Source organism: Rattus norvegicus, chromosome 7 (assembly GCF_036323735.1).
Source record: "Rattus norvegicus strain BN/NHsdMcwi chromosome 7, GRCr8, whole genome shotgun sequence".
NCBI lineage: Eukaryota > Metazoa > Chordata > Mammalia > Rodentia > Muridae > Rattus > Rattus norvegicus.
In genome coordinates this window covers 27,027,009-27,048,635 of record NC_086025.1, presented here as the reverse complement: position 1 = coordinate 27,048,635, position 21,627 = coordinate 27,027,009, and the positions used below count along the sequence as shown (strand labels likewise).

General features: G+C 41.5%; 1 protein-coding gene across 15 annotated transcripts in view; it reads right to left on the bottom strand.

Moving 5' to 3' along the window:
• The window catches only part of Anks1b (ankyrin repeat and sterile alpha motif domain containing 1B), a 1,165,904-nt gene that overhangs the window by 317,917 nt on the left and 826,360 nt on the right, over positions 1–21,627 (bottom strand). For all 15 annotated transcript variants that reach the window (NM_001414940.1, NM_001271371.3, XM_063263442.1 and 12 more), the window contains one exon: positions 14,273–14,371. In NM_001414940.1, the coding sequence (NP_001401869.1) occupies positions 14,273–14,371 (99 nt within the window). The remainder of the gene's footprint in view (positions 1–14,272; positions 14,372–21,627) is intronic.

The following is a 21,627-nucleotide window of genomic DNA, read 5'->3' as shown; positions in this document are numbered from 1 at the left end:
AGTCCGACACTCTGATGTCTGCAAAGGCATCCCCTTGGGTTACATCTGTCCTGTGGAAGAGTGCCATTGGAAAGCCATTGAACACTAGCAGGGGGCCTCTAATATCGACTGGGTCTAAGTACCAGGTCCTTCATCTGCACTGTGAGCTGTGCAACTCAACCACGACGTGGCACAGTGCTTCCTGCCACTCTATTCATTTAAGGAACAGAAATTGAGGATTAGAGGACGTAAGTAACTTGCCGAAGGTGATGTAAGTGGTAGGCGGCTAGACTGGGATCAAATTGCGTTTGGCGAAAGACCACGGGTGTTCATGTTTTTGAGCCCCTGCAAAACTGCAAGTTCCTTAAGACGCTGTAAGTGGGTTATTTAGCTTACTCACCTCAGTGCCCCTCTTAGCATCCCTTGATTTGAAGGACAGTACTTAGACCATATGGGGAGGTTGCTAAGGACCTCAGTTAAATGGTTTTGGTTGAGGCTCAGTTTATCTGTCTACAAAGCATTCGTATACCCCCATCCTTCCCTGGCTACTCTCCTAGTTTCATATGTCTTTACCCCGAATTCTATGTGTTTGTTGCCTTTTATAGGCGTAGTATAATCTGCACGAGGACAATGACCTTGTAAGGACTTGTTTCCTTCCAAATTCTCAAAAGCTAGATAGCACCTATCATGTGGCAGGCGGCTCCTAAGTATCTATTCTATGAATAAATAACTCGGGCAGTTTTATTTACTGCTTATGCCCAAGAGTAGTAATTTTAAGAATCATTAATGCGGCAAGGAATCTCACACATTTCTCCGTTCACCTTCAACCTTTAAAAAAAATACAGGTAGTAGATAGAAATAGAGTACATTCACTAACCCAAGCTCCATTTAAGTGACTCACTTACACTACGGAGTCACTTAATTGGCACAACATGCCTACAGGGTAAGAAAAGCATTGCCTCCATTTATAGGTGAAAACAGGCAGAGGAAAGTTTTAGAAACTTGCCCATGGTTGTACAATTAGACACAGCACAGCCAAGACTCAGACTTGGAATCCGGCCACATTCCCTACCATTACTGTATACTGCTCTCTGGTTTAATCCTATCAAAATGCCATCTCCGTGGGGTTTAATGCTGTGAAGATGGGTCCCACTCTCTTCTGGAGAATTCCCTTCCATCTCATTCATTTCTCCCTTCTTCTCTGTCCAGAGCAAAGAAGAAATGAATGAGATTAATTTACTCACTTCTCTCTCTTCTGTGAGGCTTTCTTTCCTGGAAGTGATGTCTGTTGTCAGTGACGTCATCTCTATGGCTGCCTCTGAGGATAAGCAAGACCCTGGAGGCTGCTGGACAGTTGACCTGACCTACGTGAGCCCTCATTCTCCCAGCTGTCTCTTTGCTGCCTTTTCAGGTCTTTTGGATCCCTGCCATAGTCTTTCCTGCCCAGCCTCAAGAATAGAGTTGAGAGGTCTGTGCAAGCCTCGGAAGCTGCCTTTTGAATCCTAAGATGAAGGCCGATATTAGAAACACTCTTGTTCTGACTTTCATCTTTGGCTTCTTTCCTGTCTTGTCCCCCTTTCTGTTTCTCCCACTCCCACTCATGCCCCAGCCCCGGGCCTGTTAAATAGCACAGTATTCACCCACAAGGTCACAAGTGCGAGGGGCTAGAATTTACTTCTGGTTCCCTTTTCAGGGAAAGGACACAGGTAATAGGTCAAGCAGGATATTTAGAAACAGTCAAAACTGTGATTGTTCCTTGAAAATATATACAAAACAGACAAATTGCTCAGACAACTACATCCCTTTTATCCTCACTGGTGCCTACAGCCTACGTCCAAGGTGCTCAGTGCTCCTTAGCTAACAGAGGTGAACAGCTCCAAGTTGAAGGTAGACAGCTGCTGGCGAATAGCACTAGCCCCACTTTTAGGCTCACCCCCTCACCCCCAAGAATGTAGCAGCCATTTTTCTTTCTGACTGCACAAAAATTTTGGGCAAAAAACAAACTAAAACAAACCAATCAACCAACCAACCAACCAACCAACCACCACTACAAAACAGGTGTATTATCCTCCTCACAGCTAACAGTTCTTTAAACATCTATTGACCCCAACTGCTGTGGTTATTTTTGCACTCTGCAAATAGTGAGATTTGTCATTGCAAAGAGAAAGAAGGGATTTTAGGGAGCTCGGGTCATTGCTTCTCCTAAATATTCCTAAATAACCAACTACTTCTTGATCTTCACCTACAAACAGAAGGTGTGAATGATGAGAGAGGAAGTCTCTAGGAAGTTAAGGCTACCACCCTTAAGGGTAATTTGCTCACAAAGGAGCGGCCCTGCTGATTTGTAAAGCACTGGAAAGAAAAGGCACTGTGTCAGGAAATATCTTTAAAAGCATCTTCCTTCCCCATTCAGGATGGATCTCTAATCTACTCTATTGTGCGGCGGCTTCCCTCAGTGTAGTAATCAGGGAGCGAGCTTTATTATGGTCCAGTACTGGACGGTCCATGCTTATAATGAGGACAGCACAGCAGAGATGTTGGTTTTGAGTGACAGCGACAAACTAGCCAGTAGGATACAGTGGTACCCCAGAGAGGTCGAATGGCCCATGTCCTGAGTCGTGTCTTAAAGAAATTTGTCCCTGGGAATGAAATGAAGTCGCGGCAGCTGACGGGCAGAGAAGAAACGGTGTTTGGGGCACAGAATGGCTTGAGTCTCAAGAATTCTGTCATCTTCTCTAGCACAGTGAGTTTATGCTTCTCATTCTACTCTGCAGTTCAGCGAGTGGCATGAACTTGAGTCCAGGGGAGTCCAACGTGGTCTAATGTGAGTGACCCATTTCTAGGCCTGACGTTCCACAGAAAACCCAGGGTGACCTTCCAGTCTCCTAGCTCTCCCGCTTTGGGGCATGGTTAGAGAACAGCAAGATGGGACACATGGCTGAAGCGACCCTAAGCACACAGAGAAAAGGCTGGGACAGCGGACCTTCTTCTTCTTCTGTGTATAAATGAGCAGTCAGCGTCAAGCGCTAAACCACCTGGCACTTCTGATTTCTACACCGGCAGCAGTTCATTCCCCAGCTTATGCGGCGTGCCAGGCTAAGGAATGACGAGAAGGAACTCAGTGGCTTGCTGCTACTTCAAAATTTATAGACATCAAATTATATAAGCCTTTGACCTTAAAGGCAATCATTCTTTCTCCCTTCCCTAGTCTCCAATGGCACCAACTCCTTTTCCTGAGCAAAGACTGATTTTTAACAGCCTTACAGCAAATTGGCTGCTTTTTCTTTGTGTATTCCCAGTGTTCTGTGCCTATCCATTGAGTTGTTTTTTAATAGACACTACAACATATCACATATTATGCATGGGTATATATGTAATATACTATATAACATAATAAAGCATATCATTGTATGTGTAAAGTAATAAAACATGTCACTGATACACTACAATATATATATATATATATATAATACACTACATATATTATCCATGGCATATTATAAAGGGATGTGAATTGAAAACATATGTATGACTATGTATACATATACTACTTATCTTAATAAAATACATTTTTTGGTGAAGTCAAGAGCTATGGGTTATTTTCACGTTGTTCTGTATCATAAGCCTGTGCTAAAGAAAAGATCTGGTGTGCAGGGACCCTCTTAGATTTTTGTACAATGAACAATGCTAAGTTAAACAAGATGCAGGCCACTTCTGTTTGAACACGGGGGTTCTCTTTGGACATGTTAATTGGATGTCTTACGTGGGTTTCCTGGGAGGATAGATCTATAAATTCAGAGGCAGAGGTTTGTTGGTCACTCATGTGTAGGAGATAGCAGAAACTCTGGTGGGGTGTGGTGAAGGTGTCAAGGGATATTATGGGCAGGAAGAGGAGAGTGTGAACCCCCAAGTTCTTCAGAGTGTCTATGTGAAAGAGAGGAGGTGAAAGAAACTAGCAAACACCAAGGCTGGAGGCTTTGGAGTTCTTTTGTTCCCCTGTGTGTGAGAGGTAGAGCGATGTGAGGGAACTGTGTGAGAGGGGTAGCCCCAGGTCAGATCTTATGAAGGGACTTAATAAACATCTATTTATTGACTGGTAAGTGTGGGGCTCTCAAGTGTTCCCAAAAAGATGGCCATAAAAGTGAATCTTTCCCAACAGATATATACAACCAGTGTCATTCCTATCAATCACTACAAAATGACTTTATCACACAGTTTTGGGGATGATGCCTAGAGGCTGCTGGGCCATCCTGGGGTCTTCTATTAGTCTGACAAAGTAGGCAGCATTTCTGTCCCAACTGAAAGGTTCCTAGATGCATAGGAAAGCCATCTAGATTAAGAATTATTGCTAATAAGTTAGCTGTATGTAAACTATGTTTCACAAGTCAAATCTGGCCTATTGCCTATTCTTGTCATTAAAGTTTTATTAAAACACACACTCTCTCTCTCTCTCTCTCTCTCTCTCTCTCTCTCTCTCTCTCTCTCTTGCTTTCTGGGGGCTGTTTTTACTCTGTAACAGAATTGAATGGCTGCAAAGAAAGATATATGGCTAGTAAAATCTAGTCTGATTTTTTACAAGAAAAAGTTTGCCAAGCCCTGGTATGAGGGAGCGGCATACTTGCTTGTTCTAGAACAATAAAGCAATTTTTAACACTGCATAGAGCCACATAGACCCTGCCACACCAAAGGCAACAAAATGCAGAAAGTAGAATGCTCTGTGAACTCAGACCTGAGCCCTGTGCATCTTCTTTAGGTTAGGCCCCCTGCCCCTCCCCCCACTAAAGTGATATATATGCTCATAGGAGAGATTCTATTTTATGGTGTCTTTTTAATTGATGCTCAGGCCAATCCAGGTGTCACAAAGATGAGGACAGCAACAGGAGGATAGGGGGAGGGGAGATATAAGTAGAAAGATGGGGCACGTGGAGAACGGGTGATGGGAAGGGAGGAGGAAAAGTAGCACCGTCAAAAGGTACCACGGGGTTGTCTGTGCCCATGGCCTGTGGCTTGTCATCGCTCTTCTGAAAAATCGTAGAAGAAATAGGAACACGTTTCTGTCATTTTTCTAAGTGACAGGCGAATAAAGCCGAGCCTGCCTTTCCAGACTTTTAAAGGAATTACACTGGTTCAATGCTTTTCCCTAAAGCTGATACTTGTCTGTTTGAGCCATCGAGATCACCGCTAAGAAACATTTGAGACTTTAAGTCCTTGAAGAAGCTAGAATCTTCAAGGGTAGGGGCATGGTGGTGGCAAAGCTTATATGAGACAACACTGCTTCTGCAATTCTCCATCCCACTCCTCAAACAATGGGTGATCTCACCACAGGAAGAGTCCCCTCTTCCTCCTGTGATGCCTGGTGTAGCAACGTGCTTTATTTTGGTTTCTTGCCATGGCTCCCACCAGACTGCGTCGTCTTGTCCTTAAAGGGCTTTGAGCCCAGACTCTTGGATATCTCCCTTGCTGTTCACAGGTAGGGTCTCACTCTTATTGATTTTCTCAACTATCAGTTCAGGATGTCTTTTAACTGTCTAGCTTCACTATCTTTCCAGAAATATATCTTTGTTTCTAACAGCTTTAAGTCCTAATAGAGCTTGACCATGTTTCCCTGGGAGAAACAGGAGAGGGCAACGTCCACACAAGGAGGTTTAGACTGAGGACAGAGGGGCTGGGAGGTGTCTTAGAAATCCATTTCTCCTAGACATACTTTATAATGATGTAGTTTTTGGTCCAGTTCTCCTGCCTATTATCTCTGGGGTGAAAATGGAAAAACCCAGCATCAACAGCAAGGAAAGTCATTTTTAATTCCCTCAGACTATCATTGTATTCACATTAGGTGATTTGGAAACCATATTCATGAAGAATATGAGACATATAGCTTATGCTCATGTGGATGGTGATGGGGCATTACCATCCACATGGGCATGCGCTATATGCAACCAGAATTACTGCAACCCAGAAGTTCAATGTAGATTTGCATACATTGACTTTGCAGTCTGAAGCTCAATGGTTCAATAAATATAAATCAACAAGCCCATAAATACAACTTTTGGGGAAAAAAACCATGTTCGCTTTCTATCAGTGTCTTAAGAGCATTTTCTGGTGACTGGCTCCTGATGGAGAGAATATGGGAAAAGGATGGGATGCCACTTTTGTGATTATTTAAGGTGACTGTGAGTTCCATCTTGCCTGCTCTACTCCCTGTGTGAGATGCTCTATAGAGGGGCCTATACAAAGGAATTAAGGAAGGTTTGGTCCATACCCATAGATACCATATGCTCCACCCCTGTAAGAGCTAAACCCCTCCTATAAGCACATGTGTGAAGTTAGAAAGCGCACGCTTCCCAGCTTAGCCTAGAGATGACTGTATCCCTGGGAGATATCTTAGGATGGGAGATCCAGTCACGTGACACTGGGATCCCTGCCCAACAGAAGTTGCAATTTGGTACTTGGTGGGAAATTTGTTATGTAGCTATATAGAATCTTATTTTTCTCTTGAAATAGGGATAGTTTTATCTTTTGAACTAAGTCTTACGGTGAGGCTAAAAAAGGAAGTGACTTAATTCAATCAAAGGTGTTTGGGATCTGTGGTAGTTTAAATGAAAATGTCTCCTTCCCCATAGACAATACAGAGTGACATTATTGGAGGTGTGGCCTTGTGGGAGGAATTGTGTCACTGGAGGTGGGCTTTGAGGTTTCAGAAGTTCAATCCAGGCCCAGTATCTCCTTGCCTTCTCCTGCCTGCCAATTTAGATGTAGAACTCTCAGCTCCTTCTCTAGCACCCTGTTTGCGCGCACACTGCCATGCTCCTGTCATGATGATAATGGACTAAACCTCGGAAACTGTAAGCCAGTCCCAATTAAATGTTTCCCTTATGAGAGTTGCTGTGGCCATGGTGTCTTTTTACAGCAATAGAACGTTGACTAAGAAAGAAGTTGGTACCGGGAGTGGGGTACTGATGTGTTAAGCTGGACCATTTATTTCTTTGGAAGAATATCAAACACTTTGGAACTTCAGACTAAAAAAGTAATTGGACACTTTAAGTGGGGCTTAATGGGTCATCCTTGTAGGAACATGGGAGACAGTGGTACTGAGGGTGTTTTGAACTGTGGCGGGGGGGGGGGGTCTGGCTCAAGAGATTTCAAAGGAGAAGAATATTAGTATGCAGCCTAGAGATTATTCTTGTGAGATTTTGGTAAAGAATGTGGTTGCATTTTTCTCTGAAAAGTCTGCCTGAAGCTAAATTGAAGAGAGTTTTTTGGGTTGAATTTGCAGAGATTTCAAAACAGCCCAATGTTAACTGACTGTGTTACATTGTTATTAGTGGCCAGTCTTATGGATATCTATAATAAAAAGAAGCAAGTCGCACAGGGAAAAATAAAGAACGTACAGTTTGAAGGGAAAGGGGCATTAGGAAGATTAAATAGATTAAAGAGAAGCCTGGTGCTAAATGGAATGAAGGGAGTGGTAGTCTCGGAGTAAGACCCCATGCAGCTAATTTTCCAATTTGTGAAAAGGAATTAAAGAAAGGCTTAGGGCCATGTGTGGTGCTGTATAGCTTTAATCGAAGCACTTGAGAGACAGAGGCAGGTGGATCTCTGAGTCTGAGGGCAGGCTGGTCTACAGAGGGAGTTCAAGGCCAGCCAAACTTTTAGTAAATCATAGAAAACAGAAACGCAATTGAACAAGGGGCCACATTTCAGCCCTAACAAGCAGCAGAATTTGGCAGCTTTGGCCATGCAGTACTGGCTTTAGAGTCAAGGATACAAGAAAGGGGTTATGGAATCTTCCTCCATGAGTAAGGAAGCTGCTGAGGGCTGACCTGTGTCATGCATGGAGGCCTAGAAAACCATTGTGTGAAGGTGAAGCCTGGATTGCCTTGGAGATCCAAAGATGTTGAACATGCCAAAGTTGTGTAATACCTGCTAAGGAAAGCTGATAAGAGGAAGTGTAAACAGCCCAAAATGAAGAAGTGTGTTGCAGACAATCTAAGATGAAAAGGGTTGGAGATATAGACAAAACTTTGACATCAGACATGGAGATGAAGAGTTTGGCATTTGTTCATCTGGATTTGGGGGTTTGTTTCAGTCAGTATTTCCTCACAACGCTCCCTTCCCTCCCTTTTAGAGTGGCAATGTATATTCTCTGCCATTGTATGTTGGAATTATGCAATCTGCCTTATAAACTTGATGTTAACAGGTGTTACAGTGAAGAGACTGCCATTAAGAGATTCAAGAGTCTCTGAAGGACTTTGAACTTTTAAACAGGGTTGGGACTGTTTTAGGCCATGGGGACATTTTGGAGTTGGAATAAATGCATTTTGCATTATGATTTGGCTACAAGCCCATGGGGTCCAGGGAGTGGAATGTGGTGGTTGGAATGAAAACGGCCACTACGGATTCATAGGAAGCAGCATTTTGGAGGTGTGGCCCCGTTGAGGTAGTGTGACCTTGTTGGAGGAAGCCTGTCACTGGGAGGTGGGCTTTGAGGTTTCAGAAGCTCAAGCCAGGCCCAGCGTCACTCTCTCTTCTTGCTGCCTGCCTATCTAGATGTAGAACTCTCAGCTACCTCTCCAGCACCATGTCTGCCTGTGTGCCATGTGTTTCCCACCATGACCATAATGGACTAAACCTCCGAATCTGCAAGCCAGCCCCAGTTACATGTTTTCCTTTATAAGAGTTGCTGTGATCACGGTGTTTCTTCACAGCAATAAAACCTGAACTAAGACAGTACCATTCAGCAAAATAAACAATTGAAACTCTGTCGCTACAACAGACGGTGAATAAAGTAGATTCAGATAGGATGGGTAACTTGAATTTGGGTTTTCATTATGTGGTAAAGATGAAGTAACATCATCTTTACCAGGCAAACAGTGAGTGTAGGAAACTGTATTATGGTCAAGAGTTCCGTGGTCATGACACACGCTGGCTATCAGAGAGTTTTGAATCTGAGTTATAGGATAGAGTAGGCAAAGGAGGAGCAGAGCGGAATTCTAGGAAGTAGAGTCAAAGAGCAGAATGTCAACAGAGTATCATCAGATCAGAGCTACTGAAGGCAGTTGAGGTGAGGGTAGAAAGAGGCTCGGTGACTCTTCTGGTGGCTGTTGGTAGCCTGAAGCATACATAGCCTGGGTGGTACAGCCCAGAACTGAGTTAGACCCAAGGAAATTATGGGATGGATGTTATTTGCAGAGTGCTGCTGAGTAACTCACAGCAAAATGGGAAGCATTAGCCAATGAAATAGGGAGACAGGGAAAACCAGGGCATGACGGGCATGGGTTTGATTGGGTACATTTTCACCTCAGGATGAGAGATATTAAGAAGATATAATGTTGGCCTTGACACAAAGCACTCAAAACCTTCATAAAATGAAAGTCCTTTGAATATCTGACCTTCAGGTGTTCTATTATCAAAGGATAAGAACATCTATGCCCCTTTAAAAGGGAAACATATTAAAGCTCTATGCAAAGATTTATTTATGGGCTCTTATTTATTATGGGCTCTTAATAATAAAAGGCAATATGTTACAAATAAGTGAGCAGATCATTTCCCCATGTCCCCGTGTCTAAGGGACAGAAAAAGTGCAAACATGTCTAGTAGATAAGAGAAGACATGTATTACAGAAACGTTGACATGGTTTCCATTCCATTAAGGGAAGAAGATGAAGTTTGATCTTAAAAAGCTTAGGGAAACTTTTAGACCCGAATAAATTTGGGACTGGGGGAAGAAGTGGGCGCTGTGTGAGAATGGATAGTCATGCTATATTGCTAGAGGCCATGCAACACAAAAGACAGAGGAAAATTAATGGGAGAAGGAGCACCCAGCGAGATTACCATTCTGAAGGTGATTGGTTAGAATACATGTAGTGTACTTTTTCTGTGAATATGTCAACGGCGTTTAAAAACTTGTGGGTCTTTACACTGGTGTATAATTCAATATTAAAACAGACAAATTACAGGAGTGATCTTGCCAAGAAAGTTATTTTCCTTCAAAACTTAAATCAACAGGACATAAATAAAGCATGATTTGAAACAAGCAAGGCGATCAGGGTTGTGCTTTGAAGACCATCTTGTCTGTGTTCGGGAACAGCCTCACCCCATCCCAAGTACAGCATGCTGTGAAGGAATCTCAGAGAATGATTACAAAACGCTTCTCGTGACAGATGAGGAGCACAAACATTCTGAAGGCCCGAAATTGTGGGAATAAAATGAAGAGACATTCTGTCAATTATTCTAGCAGTGCAAGGCCTCAGTGAATGCAGATGAATGTTCCAGCACTAATATCATGCCATTAGCCATCTGAAGATTGGGCTCATTACCTAAAAAGGCAGAGCATCAATTAATTTGAAGCATTGCAATGGCCTGTTGTGTTGTAGAGGATGAATCTGGCCATTCTTGTTCATCCTCTATGCATTCGTGTGAGTGCAGTAGAACTTCTTCACCAGACTCTTGAGAGCATTAGCTTAATTTTGCCTGTTTCTACAACACTGCTTTCTACAATGAGAATGATCTCCTGTCTTAAAAATAAACACTTTACTTATTCTCCAGATAATTCTAGGTTAAGCCACCCACCCCCATTTCTCATGAAATTATATGTGGATGATTCTAGAATTATCTTAAAATTGAAGCATTCTGAGTTTTAAAAGTATTTGAGTGGTGTATGAGGCAACTTTGATTGACTCATTCATTCATTCATTTAATGGTCATTTTATGGGATGGAGTACAAAGAAATTTCAAGACACTGAGTGATTTCTGTTGCTAGGATGCTTATGTACAGATTCTCATCAGTATCTACAGATAGGGGCAAGCATAAGGATGCAAAGATCTCAAATAAATCAGAGATTACTGCATGTTCTCAAGTATTTCTTGCATAGCTACTTGGGGACAGCAACCGTGAAGGTGTTAGTTTTATAGAAAGGAGCATAGAAGTCAAGGTTCCTGAACTTCTGGGACTGGCTACCTCATGGCAAGACGGAAAATGATGAAGAAACAAATAAACAATAAACTTCAGATAGCCATAGGTGCTATGGGGGCAAATAAAGCAGGCACTATCAAAGAGAGTGATAGCTACTGAGGGGAGGCCGCCAAGCAGGGAATGCCTCTGTGGAGTGGGTATCTGAGTCCAAGTCTTACCATTGTATGGGGATTTGAAGGATCAACAAAGCGCCCAAGGCGGAAATGAGCTTGTCACTCTGTATAACAAAGAGAAAGTCATTGGCTGGAGTGTAGAAGAAGAGAATGATAAATATAACCACGTAGTAGGAAAAGGACAGATCCTGTTGTCTTTTGTAGGCCAAGGTAAGGGCTTCCTTCTAATCCTGAAGGCTTAGGAAAAAATCACACTCATGAGCTTCAGCCTGGTGTGATATGATTTGATTTCATAGTTTGAAAGGGTTGATGGAGAGAGACACCATGAAATTCCATTTGCTGAGGTGCAGAGCAACCAGGAGGGAGAAATGGAGGTGAGCGAATGGTCCAGGGTGGAGAGGATCAATGAAGAATTAGTTCGGGTAGCCTAACCATTATAACAGAACAGAATATTCATTGGCCGGCTTACTAAAGGGGTGCGTGCTTGCATTAGATTTCTAACTGCTAATGTAGTAAGAAGTGGTTCCAGGTTAGACCAAGTTTCTTAGGAGAACTGAGACTCCTTATCATGTCTGGACTGAACATTAAAAAATGGCACAGAAGCCATTCACTGACATGAGGTGCTCCTACTTGTTTTAAGGGGTGAGGACTGCATTGGGTGTTGTATACAGCTTTGTACAAGCCCTTGCTTAAGGCAAGGAGAAATTTATTAAGAAAATAATACGTTAAGTAGCAAGGTAAATAACATGCCTTTGGGAATTATTCTAAGAATTAAGTCTAAAGGCATTTTTCATTCTTTCCTTTTTAACATAATAACTTGCATGATTAAGCTCTTCAGAGTGCCTGACTCTCCTCAAATCTGCTAAGGTGTTAACTTCCTGTCAGCAGAAACTTAGTTCACTGTCAATGGGCAAATTTCATCAGATCACTTGCTAAGAAACGGTGATTAATATTTATCTTTCTCTGTCTGAGGAGAAACTACTCTCCCTAGACAGGAAGAGAGATAAACAGGGGAGAAGACCCAGCAACTGCTCATGAGTGAGGTGCCCCCATTACAGTTCACCTGCTCTCCAGTCTTTCCTCTCCTCATCTTTTCTCTGCTGGAAGACTCGACTTTCAACCCTCTCTCCTTCAGTTCCTATGGTAAATTGCTTCCAGAAGTGAGCAGAATAGAGTATTCTACTCAGAGGCATTCCCTAATGCCCACAAAACACAATCAAATTACTTAGTCTTGTACAAATAGAAGAAACCCACTCTTTCTGCTTCACCTTTGGCTATAGGTCACACTTTTCAATTATTTTAAGCACATTGCATTTTCTTGTGTTCTGATGATTTTGGAAACCATGGCAAATGCACACAAAATTTACCGCCCTAAATATTTTAACCATATTGTTCACGGCCATTAAGAACATTCCCATGGTTCCACCAAGCCCACTGGATTCCAAATGACTATTTCCCAAATGCTTCCAGAAAGTGATTGCCTGGGTAACACCTGTAATTACACAGTTCCTTCTGGCCTCCTGAAGTGCCTTTCCCTTCCCTTACCAATTAAAATCCTACCTACCTTGAAAGACTGGTACTTACATCCTACCTCTTCCTTTAAAACCTTGTCTAAAAACATAAGGTCAGCTCCGTTGCTAGGTTACACAGTTTCCACAAAGAATGACGAATCATGTCTAGACTGGAAAACCAACTTATCAACTTCAAATGGGTGATGGGATGGGGCACAGTGGATTTCTGTCTTTTGTTATTAGGCGGTTCCCTGGTAGGAACTCTAGAGGCTAAGTCTTGGACTTGCTTCTTTGAAGTATGAAGCTCTTTCACTCCCAACATTCTTATTGGTGTGTGCTCATTGCATATAGTGTCCATTCTTGTACAGATTCTTTAGGAATATCCTGGACTTTGACCACACCCATCTCTTCCCTTAGCCCCCCCTCCCCACCGCTCCTTCTGACGGTCTCTCCATTGCAATATTTCCCTTCTGTTTTCATGCTGCCCACATGTATGTGTGGATATAGGTTCTTTTATTGGTTTACAAGGAATTCTAGGATCCACAAATGAAAGAAAACATGCAATGCTTTTCTTTCTACATTTAATTTGGCTTAATGCGATGATCTCAGTTGACTATATATTCCATATAATGACAAGATTTCATTTCTTATTATGGCGAACAAAACTCCATCATTCATATATACCATCTATATTCAACACTAAGAAAATGATTCACATGCTAATGAATACTTAGGCTGACTCCATAGCTGCAGTATGCAGGAATCTATATAGCATACCGACTTCAGAGTTCTTAAAAATACACCTCTTGGTCATTATAATTAGGTAATGATATCTGGAGCTTTATGAGGAGCTTTTGGGCCAGTGAATGGGCTAATTTACATCTCTACCAACAGCACATAAACATTTTATTTCCCCTACATCCTCGTTAGCATTGGTTGTTGCTTGTTTTCTTCATGCTCACCACCAAGAATGGGATGAGATGGAATCTTGTTCTACTTTTACTCTGCATCTTCTTTATGGCTGTCTTAGATGGGGTACATTCTTAATCGACGTTATCTCTCAATTGAGGTTCCCTCCTCAAAGGCTCTAACCTGTGGTGAGCTGACATAAAACTATTCAGCACAGCAAAGAAGGCTGCTCAACACTTTTAGCATACTTGTTGGCCATCTACTTCTCCTCTTCTGGGAACTACCTTTGTATTCCATTAACCTATCTATTGATTGGGTTGTTTGGTCTGAAGAGGTGGAGTTCAGGGTTTTGTTTGTTTGTATATTTATTTGTTTAGTTTTAAAATATATATTCTAGATATTAATCCTGTCAGATGTATAGCCAACAAAAGTTTTTTTTTCCCCATTCATGAAGCTTTTAAGCCAAGAACATTTCTGAACTCAATCAACATGAATCCCATCTTCTTTAAGTCGTCACCAGGCCTGAGTTAGGATTCACGCAGAAAGGATATCCTGAATCTGTCCCACTACTCTGCAGAGCTTGCTATATGCCATTCTTGCAGGTTAGTTTAAAACCAAGTGAAGCTTGTGGTTGTCTTTTGTGTCTGATTAAAGCAGGACTTAAGACTTTTGTTATGGGCTGTAGCAGCACGTAGAAATACTGTACTCCCAAGCCTATACCACTGTATGCTTTGGCCATAAGTCAATTAGAAGCTATTTATGAGGTGAGCCTAGTGAAGCATCCCTTACCTTTGGAAGCAGCTGGATCGCCTGTAGAATTCTTTGTCTGTGACCAGAGTTAAGGATTCCAATTTCCAACAAATCCTGATCTTCCATAACATTGCTTCCCTGAAATAAAACCAGAAACGTTATATGATAGATCCAGCATTTAAGCTATGTGAGATAAGAAGAATTTACTTTTCACAGAGTTAAACAAGTTCTCTGAGTTCTACAAACAAAAACAAGAGTTGTACTTTGTGTGAGTGAAGATTAGGTCACCGTGGGACTTATGGGAGGGGTATGAGAGCGGACCTTCCCTCACATACATCTCCCATGACTTACTATTATGGCTACGTTCTCTGCATTGAAGAGTCATCCCTATGACTTAGGATTCTGTTCCTGTAAACATATAAGGGCTTCCGGGAAGAATCGTCATTCAGGATTTTCAGTGACTTCTAGAAGGAAGTGCATGAGTCAGTTTATTTTTAAAAACTAATCTGAAAATAGATTTTGTGAGGAGGGCTGATGGGAAAATTGACAGGTACATGGCAGGTTAAAAGTAAAAATAATTCATTTTAGAATATCGAATGTCAGATTCTTAAAACATGGAGATGGAACAATGAACAAGATGCAAATGTGTGCAAATGATGGTAGCTTCCATTTGCATACTGCAAACAGGTACCATGAGATGCTTGCTTGGGAATCCTGAGACGATGAAGGGCACATTTTTTTTTTGTTTTGTTTTTTGGAGAAGGTGATGTATAATCAAATATCTGAAGTATGCTTAGGACCTCAAACAAGAAGGACGCAGAGGAAACCATGTGCACTAACCTATAGAAAAGCACAAGTATACTTAAAAAAAGAGTCACATGATGGAATTCTAAATTTAGAAAGATCACTTGGCTTTTATGGCTGGGCCTCAGTTTCCTTCCCTATAAGATGAAAAGACTGGACCTCGCATTCTCCAAGGATCAGTCTACTTTGAAGTGTCTCAGATCTCAAGCGAGTGTTTTAAGCCCCTGACAGTGTTTGAAATGGAAAATTACAGGCTGCTCATTTTGTCCCTAACCTCTAGTCTTTCAGGGTTTACAAGATAAAGTTCCTCTTTAAATTGAAGACCCCAATATCTAAATGGAATAAGGGAACCACATCTTCTCACTCACTGGGAGAAGCCAGGCTATGAAGAGAGGCTGGGAAGTTGGATGAAGGGATAGATGGAAGAAATTCATTAAAATATTGCATCACTCAGTAGATTAGCTACAGTCTATAACAGTTTTAGAGATTCTAAAATCATTATAAGAATCTAATACTCTATAAAATGTAGAGATGATATTTAGGAAGATGAAACGTTAATTAGCCAGATTTGGTCATTGTCCATTGCATACATGTATCCCACGATCATATTGTGTTCCGTAAACAAGTACAGCAATTATATTCCATTAAAACAAAAAGGCAAGATTGAGGACTTGAGGAATGGGTGGCAGTTCAAGAGTTTGCATTGTTGTTTTTCTGAATGAATCAACTTTCATCCAATTAATGCTAGTACGAGATACTTAAGAGAGAAATGACAGAAAAACATGGAGGACAACAGGTACACACACACACACACACACACACACACACACACACACACACACACACACACAGGCTCAGCGCGAGAGCAAATGCACTAGAAGGGGCAGTCCTAGGGCTTTGCAGACCATTAAGAGGGTGCTAGAGCTGTTTTAGGGATGGGATGGGTCTGGGCTCAGTTAATCGTTGTGGAAAGCAGAAAACTATGGAAAAGTATCAAGCAGTTTTAGTTGGAGGTTAGACCTGCAGAAATGCAGGGTGGGGCAGGAAATGGATTAGATGCCTTTCCTCAGGTAAGAACAGAGGAAGGGTAGAATAGATGGATGTATAGACAGTTTCATATCAGACCATGTTGCAAACTGATAATTGACTGTTGTTAGGATTAAAGCCATTAGAACGGTATCACGGTTAGGGATTTAAGATGTCCATTCACTGAACAAAAGCATTCCACCTACTCAGAGCATCATGCCAATGCTTAAGCTACGCCAGCCACCTCAGCGGAGGGAGAATGATCCAGGCATATAGCAGCATGATAATGAAAAGGCTAATGAAAAACAAGTACAGCCAGTCTTGGCACTGTGCCACAGGAAACACAACTCTCGAGAAATCACCCCGTGCACGCGGTAGAGCATGGCTGGGCGCAGAAACGACTTCATTTTGAGAAACCATTATTACTTCCAGAAACGGACTCAAGAGAGTTTGAGTGCGATATGTGAAGCCCGGTCTGACTTTTAATCTCCGAGGATTTCCCAAAGCATGTACCCACCCTAAAAGAACGATCAGAACACTGACCGTTTATGTGCTAGATCACGGTCATGACTTTCATGGACTGAATTACCAGTCCATACCTTCAACTCGTGCAAAATGTGGGGCCTACTTTCTTTGTACATCAGCAGGCGTATCCTAAAGGTTTTATGGTTTGTGGGACCTGTGGTCTACAATTAATCCAAAAAATTTAGCAGCAGTGTTTGAATAATTTGATGGGTTCAACAGTTCAGTCCCAAAAGGCCACTGTCTTTCCTTGACACCATTCCTATACTGTCTTTTCTATTTTCAACAAGAGAGGAGATTTTCGGAACAGTTGTACAGAAGTCTGAAATTTTGAAAGAGTATTAAATATACTGTAACCTTCTATGCTTGGGTCAGATTTCCTAGCATATAGGATACTAGCAAAACACTTTTAAAAGCGAGTGGAAGGTAGAGAATTGTGATACAAAAATATAAGAATGTACCTTATGAATTGGAAAACACAAGGAAAAGGATTCAGTGTCCCCAATGAGGTATACTGTTAGAGTTTTTTCATTTTGCCAATTATACTTATTTGTTTCGTATATGGTGTTCACACGAATAGAAACGTCACGCTGTGTGTGGCAAATACGTACACTTGCTTTGTGCCATGAGAAAGACAAATAAAAAGAAAATGTTCTATTTTCCCCGTTTTTATAATACGTAGAATAACCTGCAATATCTTGATTTATCTTCAATCTATCTTTTGCTTAAAATGTCAGGTGGCTTGGACCTATTTGGATCACGGGGTTGAGAAAACTTAGTTAAGTCATATTTTTTTTTTTTAGGCTTCTTGGCTCTTCCTCGTAAAATGAAGCAGACAAATCAATGTGTATTAAAATGTTATTCTTTCAGCCACGTTTAACTTTTGATAAGTGTTATTATATAGAGAGTATGTATTTTGAAATGTCATTTTAGTGTTTTAGAATTTAGAACCTCAAGATGGCTTTAAGGAACGACGACTGAGAAGTACAAACATGTTTGTTTGTTTGGTTTGGTTTGCTTGTTTGTTTTTGACAGAGCAATCTTAGCTAATAGGATAATTTCTCTTATATATTTGGTTGTGAGCCTAGCCTTTAACGGCTGAGCCATCTCTCCAGCCCAGGATAATTTCTCTATAGTACTATAAATTCTTATAGCTTTCCCCCCCACCTTTATTGACAGTTTAGGACAGTTAAAACACAGGCAAAGACTCAGGTGAGACCACAGAAGTGTTAAGTTGCAATGCAGGAGTTAATAGATTTCCTTTTGCCCTTGGGTCACAGCTACTCTGTCAAGGCCACAGACATTTCAATTCTGCCTACAGGGCTACAGTCTTCTCTCAGTCCATGGCATCCTTTTGTTAATGCAGAAACTCTCAGCTTAACTTAGTGTCCCCGCGCCCCCCCCCCGTAAAAGCCTAATATGAACCTAACTCCACACTCCATCTAGTCTGCACGTTACTGATAAGCCACTAGTTTAGTGAGCAGAGCTCCACATTAGTCCTCTGCCTAAACCTACTCCAGTACATTCCTTCTCCTCACCATCCCATTATACCATTCTCTCCCAACCACTTAGTCATCTGCCCCCATAATAAACATGAGCGCCACAGACTTCTCTACCGAATGTTAAGACTGACCCCACTAGTTGCCAAATCCAATAGGTTCTTTCAGCCCCAAACCCAAGGACTTTCTGGCTAACCTGGCTGGTGGCTGCAGTATTGGATAATTCCTGATTTGGAGCATGTCTGTCACCGTAGCTAATTCTATTAGTCAGGTTTTCTCTAACTTACTGACAGTGAAACCATAGTCAAGTCACATAGATGGGGCAAGCAAGCCAGGAGTAAAACATATTCCTCATTCTCCAGATATAGTCAGTTATATACCATTTGGTCACAATCCATGAATATTACATGTAGGATCTTCAGCAAATTATCTTCCAATATTTCAGTGGTCAAAATATGAAGTTGCCACACTTTGGGTGGTGTTGATTTATTATGATGTTCGAGAGCCACACTGTGTAATGATAAGTGCAGATAAGACGGACATGTTCATGAGCTTGGCACTCTGCACCACACAGGTAGTTTGGGAAGAGTGATCATGGAGAAAGTGGTTTGGCTACTCAGTAACTAAACAACTTATTAGCATGATCAGAGGCCCGGGGTGGTGTTTTTACAGATGCTGCTGCTCTTTTCCTGATCAGAACTGACAGATCCGGGGTTCTCTATTACCTTCTTAAATCTCAGAACGAAGAGAAATCACCTAATATCGTATGCGCCGGTAGCTGAAGCTTCTCAGACCGTGGGGAGATTGTTATGTATGGAGGTTTTCGGCTCGGATAGACCACTGAGATGACCAAACGGGAATGAGGAGTTGCGTTTCCTGCTTAGTGGCCCATTAGAGAGAGAACAACTATTTATTGAAATCATATTTCAGGGATGTCTGTACCGATGGCTCCAGCTCTCAAAACAGCTCGTGCAGCTTCATGACTTTAACACGGTATTGCATTCATTTAGAATCTTTGACTTCACATTCCATATTAAATCGAGGGCTAGGGAAACACGTCTGAGGACCTCAGGAAGACTGGTTCCTTCTTCTTACACACTAGAGTAGGAAATGTTTTCATTCTTTTTCTTCAGGCAGGCTCCAGCTGAAGACATTGAGAGATAATACTGGTGGGGAAAATTGGTGTCTGCTTTATAACTAGATCAATCAGATTCTTCTCACAATTTGTGTGGCGTTACTTCAATGGGCTATTTAAAACAGGATACGTGGTACAACGACACTAATCTCTCGCAAACTTGCTCGTGAAAAACTTGTGCATGAAAAACTTGTGCATGAAAAGCATACACACTTTATTTTTTGTATATGTTTACAGCAGAAAGCTGTACACTATGTTTCTCAGAATAAAAGGCTATGTCTTAGCTTCTTACCTTTCAGCTTTGACTCTCTTGGATCTCAGTTTATAGCTAAATTCCATGCATGACTGCTGAGTGGTTGGGATAGTAGCTATTCCAAAAAGTAACAGATTTCTGATGTTCCTGTGCGGCATTAAAATAAAGCTACATTTACCTCATCATTCAGAAGCACGATTACTATAAATGCTCATGTAATAGATGATGAGTGTGCTCCAATTTTATTATTATTATTATTATTATTATTATTATTATTATTATTATTATTATTTGTACCAGTGTGTGTGATGTGTGCATCTGAATGTGAGCTCATGTGTGCCATGACATACATACATGTGGAGGTCAGGGGGCAACTTTCAGGAGTTCGTTTCTTTACACTGTGGGTTCTGGAGATGAAATTCGGGTCACCAGGCCTCTGTGCAAATGCTTTCTCTTGCTGTCCCACCTTGCAGCCTACACACTCTACGCCTAATTCCTTATCTCATACTAATAGAACAGCATTAGAAGCATTTGTAGCCCTTTGACAACCTTTCTATCTAAGGCCTTCATAACATACTCTCTTGATTGCAACAGAATTTCCTATATACGCTTAATTAACTATCTCTACTTTTTTTTTCAGAGCTGGGGACCGAACCCAGGGCCTTGTGCTTGCTAGGCAAGCGCTCTACCACTGAGCCAAATCCCCAACCCCCGACTATCTCTACTTTTTAGCTTATGAGTAGTTTTCTGGGATTTAAGGTCACATGAAAATTTTGTTCTGAAGCTGGAATTAGAATTGTATTCTCCCGATATCATACATGAAAGATGCTGCCTGCATGACATTCCATGAAGGCCTTATGTTTAAACTAATAGATAAGGTAGAAAATACAGTATTAGTAGAAAACTAATGAAGATGTAGACAAAACATAATCATATCCCCCCCCCAAATGTCTATGATCAATTCAGCATCACAACAGATCCCATTACAGATGGTTGTGAGCCACCATGTGGTTGCTGGGAGTTGAACTCAGGACCTCTGGAAGAGCAGTCAGTGCTCTTAACAGCTAAGCATCTCTCCAGCCCCTAGTCCTCACTTTGAAGTTTGCAGTTTCTTGAGGTAAGAAGAAAAGTTGGTGTGGACATTTCTGGGTTTCTCTGCTTCCTTGTCTTTCTTTCATTCCTGGATATTCATGACTACTCAGTAAGTTAGAGACACTCCTACATTTAGGTTATATATTTTGATAAAATACACTTACTCTTAGATTTAGTTTTAAGATTGGTATTTAACAGGTAGTAGGACTACAATGAAATCCCTGTCACCATGTTTTCAAGATTTATTTGTTTCTATTTAATATGTAGGGGTGATTCTCATGCATGTACATATGCGTACGTGCCATGCCTGAGGTGGCCAGAAGAGGGTGAGGGAACCCCCGGAACTGGAGTTACCACGTGGGTTCGGGAAACCCAACCCAGGTCCTCTGTGGGAACAGCGAATGCTCTTAACCACAAAGCCACCTCTCTAGTCCCCCCTTCTCCCTGTCACCATTTTTACCTCTTACTTTTGAGGTCTTTTTCCCCCTTGAGACATCTTTTCTCAAGCAATGGAGAAGGAGAAGAAATTTAAGTAAAGAGGTATTTATTTATTTGAGTGTCTAGGAGGGCTTGATGAAACTATTGATTGTAATTATGGTTAGTTTGAGACTAACTCATATAAACTTTAGCATTACCTGTATTTATAAAGAATGAGTAATGTCCACCTGTGTAGGGATTTATTCTTCCTTGGCCAAAATTCTCAAAGCTACCAGAGAGGGACTCTAGTTTTTGTTTTTTCAAAGATTTATTTATTTTATATATATGAATACTCTATCTGCATGTACACCTTCATGCCATGCCAGAAGAGGGCATCAGATCCCATTACAGATGGTTGTGAGCCACCATGTGGTTGCTGGGATTTGAACTCAGAACCTCTGGAAGAGCAGTCAGTGCTCTTAATCACTGAGCCATCTCTCCAGCCCTTAGTCTTTACTTTGGAGGCTGCTGGTTCATAGCTTCTTGAGGTAAGAAGAAAAGTTTATGTGAACAAAATTTTATTTGAGTGTTCTTACTTTTCCCCCCAGTTACATGCATAGACATAGAAAGACAGACAGTATAGACA